This window comes from Hippopotamus amphibius, chromosome 12 (assembly GCF_030028045.1).
Source record: "Hippopotamus amphibius kiboko isolate mHipAmp2 chromosome 12, mHipAmp2.hap2, whole genome shotgun sequence".
In the NCBI taxonomy this organism is placed as follows: Eukaryota; Metazoa; Chordata; class Mammalia; order Artiodactyla; family Hippopotamidae; genus Hippopotamus; species Hippopotamus amphibius.
In genome coordinates this window covers 70,209,093-70,219,639 of record NC_080197.1, presented here as the reverse complement: position 1 = coordinate 70,219,639, position 10,547 = coordinate 70,209,093, and the positions used below count along the sequence as shown (strand labels likewise).

The 10,547-nt window shown below is 46.8% G+C and overlaps 1 protein-coding gene across 1 annotated transcript; it reads left to right on the top strand.

The window, feature by feature from the left end:
• Positions 1-3,459: 3,459 nt before the first annotated feature.
• Positions 3,460-8,569, top strand: CDKN1B (cyclin dependent kinase inhibitor 1B). Its single transcript, XM_057703303.1, has 3 exons — positions 3,460-4,405; positions 4,947-5,076; positions 7,206-8,569. Exons 1-2 carry the CDS (start codon positions 3,931-3,933, stop codon positions 5,066-5,068), a joined length of 597 nt encoding a protein of 198 aa, XP_057559286.1. The 5' UTR covers positions 3,460-3,930; the 3' UTR covers positions 5,069-5,076; positions 7,206-8,569.
• The last annotated feature ends 1,978 nt before the right edge of the window (positions 8,570-10,547 follow it).

Genomic DNA, 10,547 nt, shown 5'->3' with positions numbered 1-10,547 from the left:
GATGTAAACTTCATCCTAGTTTGTGTAAGCTTCATCCTAGTTTAAATCTGTTTGTTTACTTCTGTATCCCCAGCGCCTCAGATATCAAAGGCACTCAATAGATATTTGTTGAAAGTATAAGCAAATTAATAGAAGATGCTCAATAAATATTTATTAAATTGAATGAAAAGTGTCAGAAACAGAAGACTGTGAAATTTCCAAACTCTAAAAATATGTCTGTTTAGGAGAATAGTGAAATTAAGTGACTGCTGCCTCACCAGAAACATCCTCGAGTAAGGATTAAAATTGTGTGCTTGTAGTGGGAGGGGCAACAGGGCAAGGAAACGTGCGCCTTCGCGGAAATTTGGGGGCTGCCGGACTTCCCCCTGCGAGGATCGCACTTGGGAGGCGAGCTTGCCCTGCCTCCCCGCCGGGACGCTTGGCTACCACACAGGTGTTTTCTTTTAAGTTATTTTGGTCTCTCCCCTTAGCTGGTGAAGGACACACAAATCTTGGGTGGCTTATGGGACACTTCTCAGCTCTAAGGACAAAACTACCAAGAGTGAAAATGACGAGAAAAACATCACCCAGGACTAGATTCTGGGTCTCGGGGCAGTAGAGCCCTTTTTAGAGCAGTGCGAGTGGAACTTTCTGTCTTCTCCCCAGGCTCCGCCTTTACGCTGTTTATTGGAAATTCTTCTCCCGGGCTCAGTCTTTCAAAGCCGCCGCCTACTTTCCGCAGGAGGATGGCGCTCTGAGCTCCCAGTTCCCTCTTCCCTCGGGGACTCCACAGTATTTTTTCACGCTTCGTCGCTACTACAGCAGGCGTCTGCCTTCTCATTATTTGCTGTGCAGATCTCCGGTGCCTTGACTGTAAACAAAACACTTTAGATCATAGCAAGGTCGGAGTAAGCACAGCCTTTCTGCAGGCAGCCAGACGTCTTAAGGTGGCGTGACTGTGACTCGTTTACTTTTCAAGATTAACAAAGCGACAAAATGGTGGTCCTACATATTAGTTGAAGAAATATTCATGGTGTGTAGGGGATAGAAGTATTAATTTTTAACTTTTCTGTAAGATATTAATTCCACGAATAAAATCAAACATCTGTGGCAAGGTGTAATACTCTGGAATATCTCCATTTATATATATGTGGTAGTTTGTGTATTTATGCATCAGAATTGATGCTTACATATAAATAGAATTTTGGTGTAGTCTAGCAATTGTGTAAAAATTTCAGCAACAATGATCTAATTTCAGGAATAGGGTATAAATGATGGTATTGAGACCTACCCTAGTTTTCCTGTCCCTCTCCCCCTCTTCTCCAATTCAGTAAATTAAGTGGGGCATTCAATGTTAAAAAAAATAAAGAAGATGAGACCTTTTAATTTGATCCCAGGTGAGATATTTTCTGTTAGTCGGGTAGGAAGTCCTGACTTTGAAACAAGTTTTGGGCACTGCTTCCCTCACTGCTTTCTGGGTCTCACCCCTGCCCTTTTGGAATCTGCATTTTAGTCAAGTTAGTGCAAGGTCATACCAAAGGCCAGTGACAGCTGTATTTAAATATCAGGGACCACAGGCCACATCAAGGAAACATCTGCAGGCAGCCCAGGGCATGAAAAGGAGCCATTTTGAATCATTTGTAGGAGAGGAGGACCTGCAGACTGTATAGACAGGCGAATCCAGGCAAACCCCCAAACCAATTAGGGTCATCAGGAGGGAAAGGAACAGAAAATGAACCATCTTTAGAGTCAGGAGAGCTGCCTCTAGTCTGCTACCAACTGGTTGTGTGTCCCTGGACAGGAATCCTCTCTGAGTCTCTATTTCCTCAGTGGTAAAAAAAAGAGAGGGTTGAACCACAGGGTTCCCAAGGTCCCTCCCAGCTCTCACATACTGGAGTGTAAGAAGCAAGGCAGGCACACAAAGTGGACAAATAACATGTGGTTAAGAAAACAGGTTAAAAGTCAAACTCATCTGTAGCATAGATGCCTAAGAAAACTAATGTGTACAATTGCTGTTGTGTACTATTAGAACTGGAGATTAGTTTCCAGGAAAATGTGTAACTTTGACCCAGACCAAGATCGTATGTGGGGGGTGGGGGGAGGCAGTTAAAGACCCTTTGAGCTCTGTTTCAGATAGGACAGCCCTGTCCATCCTGTTTTAACTTCCATCACCTTGCTCAAGATCATATTGCTGGGTAAATTTCAAGTTGCGATGGGAAGCAGAGAAGTGCCCGAATAACAATATCGGACGTGAGCACATGGTTGCGGTGGTTTTATAAATCACTTCACAATCCGGACTTTCCGATTACTTTCACTCTTCGACAACCCGCAGGCCTCTAAAAGCGTCGCTTGCATCTGAATGGTGTTCTGGGTGAGTTCCGAGAAGTGGGTCTGGTGGGAAGAAAGGTGGAGGAAGGAAGGAGCTGTTGTATTTGGCGGCGGCACTCGGGTAGAGGAAACTGCTACAACCCGGCAAAGAATTGAAAAATACAACGAGCAGACGAGTTCCCACACGCAGCCCGTGTCAGTGGCCTTTAACTGTGCTTGGGAAGCAAGAACGTGGGCCAGGGGTGTAACCTCGCTCTTTTAAACGAAATGTGCCTGAGACAGCTACAAAGTTTATTAGCGAGTTGGAAGACCCGTCGACTTTTTAATCTGGAAATCCTTCCTTATTTTTATTGAGGGAGAGCTTGGGTTCAGAACACATGATAAATGCTGCGTGCATTCCAGGCTAATTTATAGAAAGACGTTCTCCTTGGCTTCTCCCCCAAGCCCCCTGCCTCCCCTAGAATAACACAGTCTTCTAGGTTAAGGGTGAGCTAACCACTGCTCACCCCCAGCCAAGTAAGGCACCGACGCCGAGGGGCTCCCCGCCTCCCCCGCCGCGCGAACGGCCGGGGCCCCGGGGGAGAGTCCAGCTGGGGGCCGAGCTCCCACCTTCCGCCTCCGCACCCCCAGCTGTCCGCTCCCAGCCCCATCCCCCCCCGCTCGGCGAGTGCGAGGAAAACAAGATCGCCAGCGGGGCGCACCACCCGCCGCCGGCAACCTTCGAGCTCCCCGGCTTTCCCGGGCGAGGCGCGGGAGCTCGGGGCTCCGGAGCAGCCGCGCGCGCCGGCCCGCGCAGCGCCGGGACCAGAACCCGCCGCCCCGCCGCACAGGCCCCTCCCCGGCTCCCCGGCCGTTTGGCGAGCTTGTTTGTCTTATTTTTAATTTCTGCGAGGCCAGCCGGAGCAGGTTTGCTGGCAGCCGTGCGCCTCCAGCAGTCACGCGACCAGCCCGTCCCCCGGCCCCGCGCTCGGCGGCGGCGGCGGCGGCGGCGGCGCGCTCGGGAGGCGGGGAGGCGCCGCGGGCGCGCCCGGGCCACCTTAAGGCCGCGCTCGCCAGCCTCGGCGGGGCGGCTCCCGGCGCCGCGACCAATGATCTCCTCCTCTGTTTAAATAGACTTGCAGTGTCAATCATCTTCTTCTTCGTCAGCCTCCCTTCCACCGCCATATTGGGCAACCAAAAAAAGGGGGCTCGTCCTTTCGGGGTGTTTTCCTCCCCCTCCCCCGTCCCCACTCTCTCGCCGCTCCGCGACTCCGACGCCGGCAAGGTTTGGAGCGCCGCTCAGTCGGCGGGACCCGCGGGCTCGCAGCGGCCCGGACTCGGACTGGCTCTGCCCCCTCCTCGCTGCGCGGCGCTGCTCTCCCCTCCCCTCCCCGCCCTCCCGCTCGCCAGTCCACTTGATCGGCGGGGACTCGGGGCTGCCTGGCCGGGCTGCCCCTCGCCCCCTCCCCCAGCCCCGCGCGCTCCTGACGCTCGGGCACTTACTCGGCCGTGTCTGTTTCTCTTGGCTCTGAGGGCAGTCGCGGGGCTTATAAGAAGGGCTCGGGCCGGGTCGAGGCGTTTTGTTTTGTTCGGTTTTGTTTTGCGAGAGCGCGAGAGAGGCGGTCGCCAAGCCCCGGGAGGAAGATGTCAAACGTGCGAGTGTCTAACGGGAGCCCGAGCCTGGAGCGGATGGACGCCAGACAGGCGGAGTACCCCAAGCCCTCGGCCTGCAGAAACCTCTTCGGCCCGGTCAATCACGAAGAGTTAACCCGGGACTTGGAGAAGCACTGCAGAGACATGGAAGAGGCCAGCCAGCGCAAGTGGAATTTTGATTTTCAGAATCACAAGCCCCTGGAGGGCAAATACGAGTGGCAAGAGGTGGAAAAGGGCAACTTGCCCGAGTTCTACTACAGACCCCCGCGGCCACCCAAAGGCGCCTGCAAGGTGCCGGCGCAGGAGGGCCAGGATGTCAGCGGGACCCGCCAGGCAGTGCCTTTAATTGGGGCTCAGGCAAACTCAGAGGACACGCATTTGGTAGACCAGAAGACTGATGCGCCGGACAGCCAGACGGGGTTAGCGGAGCAGTGCACTGGGATAAGGAAGCGACCTGCCACAGATGGTAATGACCCTTTCAGATGCGTAAATGTCTGTCTGTCTGTGTTTGTCTGCGGCACTGCTTTGCCTGCTTGGGGGGTCTTTAACCTCAGCTTTCTTTTCAGCGCCGTCTGATTTAGCTTTTAAGGGAGCGCGTTTTCCTAATCTTAGGTTGTAAATGCTGTTTATTTCGCTGACTGTTTGTCTGTTTGGGACTTTTAAGTCAGCAGCCTGAGACTGTGTTATCTGATAATTTCTCTAACTGAAAACATCGCGGCTCCTCCCCGCTCGCCAGCGGTAGGTATGTGACAACGTTGGGAAGTTTATCAACGGCCTCCCTCTTCGCTTTGGAGAGAGAGGTTTGGGGCGTAGAATACACTTTCTGTTATGTGAAAACAGCCTCATTTTGTGCCCTTAAAGGCCACCGGGAATGACGGGTCCAGGATTGTGGGTGGAGGTGGTGGGTTTTTCGTCCCCTGATTGTGGGGCCCAGTTCTGTCAGCTATTGTTTTTTCTAATAAAGATTGTTTGTGTGTGTTCTTTTTAAAATTCCCTCTTGCCCTTAGATTCCTCTCCTCAAAACAAAAGAGCCAACAGAACAGAAGAAAATGTTTCAGACGGTTCCCCGAACTCGGGTTCAGTGGAGCAGACGCCCAAGAAGCCCGGCCTCAGAAGGCGTCAAACGTAAACTACTCGGTGGGTTGATTACTTGGAGCAAATAAGTGACACCCAAATTGGGCTGTAGGAACTGCTGGGCTTTCAAACCCCAAGATACCCGATCTCAGTGGTGGCTGGCAGATTAGAGCTTGTAGGGTTTTGTTTGGTTTATATTTGGGGAGGCCAAAACAAGTAGGAATGGGGAAATCTGGAAATCAGTGTGGAGGTACTGTAATTCTTCCCAGTTTCTGCGTGCTGATATCATTTTCCTTTGAAGCACCAAATGATTAGAGCAAGTGTCCCAGGCAAGTACTTGTAACCAAGGCCCCGTGAGCAGGAAGGTCAGTTCCCTGAGAGCCCCATCAAAACATGTTGGGAACAATAGGTTCTTTTTCCATCTGAACAAGAGCGGGGGTCTGCCTCCATCCCACTTCATGAGAATTCATTTCCCAGAGGACCAAGTTGACTCAGTAACAGATTTTGAGCCATACATGGGAAAATGGCAAATAAATGGTCTAATTGAAACTTTGAGGGAAAAAGTGAGGCACAGTGGCTCATAGCTGGTTGATCAAATGGTTAGAAATGTGACAAGAGAGGTATGTGACTTTCTCTGGTCTTTATCATTTTCATAACCTCTCACTTTCCCTGTTTTCTGATAAGTTTCGGGGATGGAGAAGGAACCTGTGTTGTTAAAAAGACCAAAATGGAAGGCTCAGAAACACTGAGGTTCCTGCGGAATTTCTGATAACACTGAAGTTGCGAAGCAGAAGTTAAAGTAACTCTGCCAGAGTAAGCACTCCAGGAACACGTCAGCATGTGTATGCTAATCGTGCTATAACAGGAGAATTTGGATGTTTGTAGGGGAAATGGAGAGTAGATATCAGGGCTGGCAGAGGTAGGTGTACCCCGAACAAGGGACGTGCAGGTTTTTGCCATCTACTAAAATATGATCAACATGGAAAGCTAACTTGAATAATTCAGCCCCCAGCTTTACATGGATTGGTCTCCATAATGATCAAACTACATGTATCAATAGCTTGTAAATTTCTTACAGACAACTACCGTGTTCTCTCTTTTTTTTCCAAAACACTCTCATAGCCTAGTGTATAAAGAGATCCTAAGAGATGTTGATTTTAACTTTTAAAATCCTCATCTATAAAAAGTAAAAATTAAAAAAAAAAGGGATGAAGGTAGGGTCCAAGTTTGTTGTGTTTTTTAAATCAGTGTCATATATAGGACTTTGTTACATGCATCTGCTATTTTTCAGACCTTATACAAAAACGGCGCTGTTGAACCTCTCCATCACAGCTTATATGTGAAGTGGGTAAATTGGATGAAAAAATTTTCTGAAGCAGCCTCGACACCTGCAGCTCTTGTTGGTGTGTGACTTGTGGCCTAGCTCATCAGACGAGCCACAGCAAATCAGACCTGCTGGATTTTGTCTGACTACAGAGAGGCATTTGTTAGTAAATATTGCCAGTTCCGAGAATACAGGAAATAGTAGTAAGGACCTATTCATGAGCATTCGTGTGTATATTCCACATATGACTAAGACCAGAATATTTTTAGAAAAAAAAAGTGAATAGAATTTTCTTTGGAGAGTCTTTAAAGTATTATTTCCAATTATTTTTCAAATTTAGAAAATTTTGCTACTCTTCAGCCTGATAGCTTCTGAATTTTCCTGTGTCTGTGCTTTCTCCCTATCTTCGACCCCGATTCTCTAGACCAGGGTTTCTCAACCTCTGCACTGTTGACATTTGGGGCCGAATAATTCTTTGTCGTGGGAGGCTGTTCTGGGCATTGTAGAATGTTTTGGCAGCATCCTTGACCTCTCCCAGCAGATGCCAGCAGCACCCCCTCCACACCCAGTGCAACAACCAAAAATGTCTCCAAACATTGCCAAATGTACCCGGGGGGAGGCAAAATTACCCACTGTTGAGAACCACTGCTCTAGACAAAAGTCCACAGCACAGGGGAGAGTAAAAATCCGGTGAAGGAAATAAATGTTGGATGGAGATGACCTCTAGTCACCAACTTTTAGTAAGTTCTTTCTTTCCCATGGCTCAGGTATTTCCCAACTAAGACAGTAACAAAATAATTCCTGTAATACACTGACAATGTTATTCTGGTGCTTTTCTCCTAATTCTTTCTTCTTGTTTCTTTTGCAGAATTATGAGTGTGTTTCCTTGTTTATCAGATACATCACTGCTTGATGAAGCAAGGAAGATATAAATGAAAAATTTTGAATACATATCGCTCTTTCCATGGCATGGACATCCCTTACAAGCACTGAACAGCAACAACTCAATAACACTAAAATATTAGGCATTCTTAAATCATCTGCCTCTAAAAGCATTGGATGTAGCATTGTGCAATTAGGTTTTTCCTTATTTGCTTCATTGTACTACCTGTGTATATAGTTTTTATCTTTTATGTAGCACATAAACTTTGGGAAGGGAGGGCTGGGTAGGGCTGAGAAATTGGCATGGGGTGGGGGGTATGAAGAGCTTGCTTCCATTTAGAGCAAGGAGAAAAATATTTGACTTCCACTAAGAGAAGCGGTTGGGGGGAAGGGTTTGAAATGTTTTCTTTAAAGATGTAATGTCCCTTTCAGTGAGAACTGATACTTCATTTAAAAAACCACCCAAATTTGAACACTGGCTGCAGATAATTGCTGTTTATTTTTACATGAAGCTTTTTCTCATTTGGGAGCTTTGATGATTCCGTTATGCAGCAGCAAATGGCTTTTCTTTTTTTTTTAAACACCAACAAAAATCTGCCCAGTGCTCCCTTCTGCGCCGCCCGCCCCCCCCCCAGTCTCCCTTAAAATTGGAATTTACCAGTTAAAGTATTCAGCAGTTTGGTAATCACTCCAGGTACCTCTGGGCAAAAATCTGGCATGTATGGGGGGAGTTCTGAATGCTCAGAATTGACCATTTAATTTTTATGAGATTTGTTGAGAAGATTTCTTAATTTTCTTTTCACTTCAGGGTGTATAGACACAGTCAAAATAATTCTAAATCCTTGGATATTTTTAAAGATCTGTAAGTAACTTGACATAAAAAATAATGAAATAATTTTTAATTTACAGCTTTTCATTCTATTTGTTAATTTGCCCAAAGGAAAGTGTTTTTTTAAAGGAAAGTGCATATATAGAAAAGCACCCGTGGATCGGTGAAATGGATACTACATCTTTAAACAGTATTTTTACATTTCCTGTGTATGAAACAAAACCATTAAGTGTACCTGTGTACATAACTCTGTAAAGACACTGAAAATTATACTAACTTATTTATGTTAAAAAGAGATTTTTTTTTTTTTAATCTAGACAATATACAAGCCAAAGTGGCATGTTTTGTGCATTTGTAAATGCTGTATTGGGTAGAGTAGGTTTTCCCCCTTCTTCTTTTAAATAATATGGCTATGCTTAAAAGGTTGCATACTGAGCCAAGTATAATTTTTTGTAATGTGTGAAAAAAGATGCAATTATTGTTACACTTCAAGTAATCAATAAAGAAAACTTCCATAGCTATTTTTTGACTTGAATTGTATGCAATGTACCTTACTAAGCTTGAGGTATTTGACCTAGCATTCTAGTCATATTTCCACAAATATAATATGAAGTGGCAAATACCTAGATAATTCAGGCCCAACACTCAGATGATGTTTATGTAGGTCCGAATGTAGTAGTCACTCTTTTCCACTTAGTTCTGTATGGGTGGACAAAGCTTTAGAAGTAGAAAGTGGGAAAGCCACATTTTCTTATTAATAAGGTGCTCAAAGTCTCCATTGTTCAAATATTTGTCTTCTAGGATATGAATGTGTCAGAACCAAAAATTCTTACATAAGTGTAGACTGATCACACATTTGCAGGATTGAAAACGAAACTAACATGGTGACTTCTCTAAATTCTGTATTTACACATGCAGTGTTGTGAGGAATTAGAGCAATTGTTCAGACCATCTGATCTACACCTCTTGTCCAAAATATTCAAACATATATATAGGTCCTTTAGAAATGGGCGTGCATTCCACACTAATTTAGATAGAACAGGTATTCTTCAAATTGAGCTGGGTATCACACTTAAATTCCTCAATTTCTAAATTTCCCGGTTATAATCTACACAACCTAAAACTGGTTAATCTGAATACCAAATCTGAGGGTTTGAGGATCTCATGGCCACATAGCAAAGGTATTTTTTTATTTAAATAAGAAAAAAATTTAAACAGCATTTTAAAATCAGATTTACTAACATAATCCCTGCAATTTCAAATTCTCTTACAAAATGTGGCTAAGGTGTAAAAGTAAATTATTTTTGTCTAGGAATCTGCAAATGGTTAAACCGCAAAAATCTGGATTTGGGGTTAATTTTTTTCAAATACTTGCTTTTAATTTATTGCAACCCAAAGGGGACTCTAAACAAGATAATTTCAGTTTATTTTGACCTGAAATTGCTTATCAAAAAAAAAAAAAAAAAAGGCAGTGTTGACTCTGAGAAGGGGAAAGTAGGTCCTTGCGTGGCTGGGCCACATCTTCCAAGTTGGTATTATTTTAATGAAAGACTAAAGGTGTTTTTGTGATTCTATTCAAAACACAAAGGCAGAGTGTTTTTCAGGAAGAGACTGAGAAAGCTAGAAAAACAATTCAAAATGGGGAGGAAGGAGTGGAGAGTCAGGAAATAGTGAAATAAAGTCTCTCAGAGCCAAAAAGGGTACTTTAAAGTGTCTTTAACAGATGTGAGGAAAAAGCCCTCTTCTAATCGCTGCTCCCCCTGTTTCTTTCCCAAAGAGGCATCTTTAATGTGAATTTTTAGAGACTGCGTTTTAGGAGTGCTGGGCCAGGAAGAAGTGGATGCTCGCCGCGCCAGGCACGTTCACAGGAACTCAGCCCCTAAAGTCACCGTGTCGGTCCTTCACCCGTTCTATGTCAAGTCTCCAAAACGTGTCCCCGGGATTCCGAGCGTCTTCCTCCCGACCCCACACTGCAGGGCCCGCTGCGGGCGTCCCTCCGAGGCGAGGCGGCCGCCGGCGTCAACCACCCCCTACCCCGCTACCCTGGCCACTGCGCCGTCGTCTCTCCACCCTGCCCCGCAGCCCCGCGCCCGCCCGCCGCGGCAGTTGCGGGGTTGGGCTGGCTGGAGCTTCGGGACGAAAAGGCTATCAAGTCTAGCTCCTCGTCTGCGACTGGCGGCTCCCGCACCGCCCGGATCGCAGCGCGCAGTTCCCGCGCCCCGGGCGCCCGCAGGCCGTAGAGGGTGGCTGCGCCTCGGCCCGCGCAGCTGGGCTGGGCGGTTTCTCCGAAACTTGCCTCCCTCATCATCTCTCCTCTGGGCTAAGAAAGAAGCGAAAACCCCCATTCTTCTCCACAATCAGACCCTGCACATCAGTACCCCGCCAACTCCAGGGCGCTGGGGAGAGCTGAGCGGAAAGGAGAACCTTTCCGAATTCGTGGACCCTCCAGGGCAGCAGCCCGCTCCCACCCCCACCCCGGGCTCCAATGATCCGCAGCCC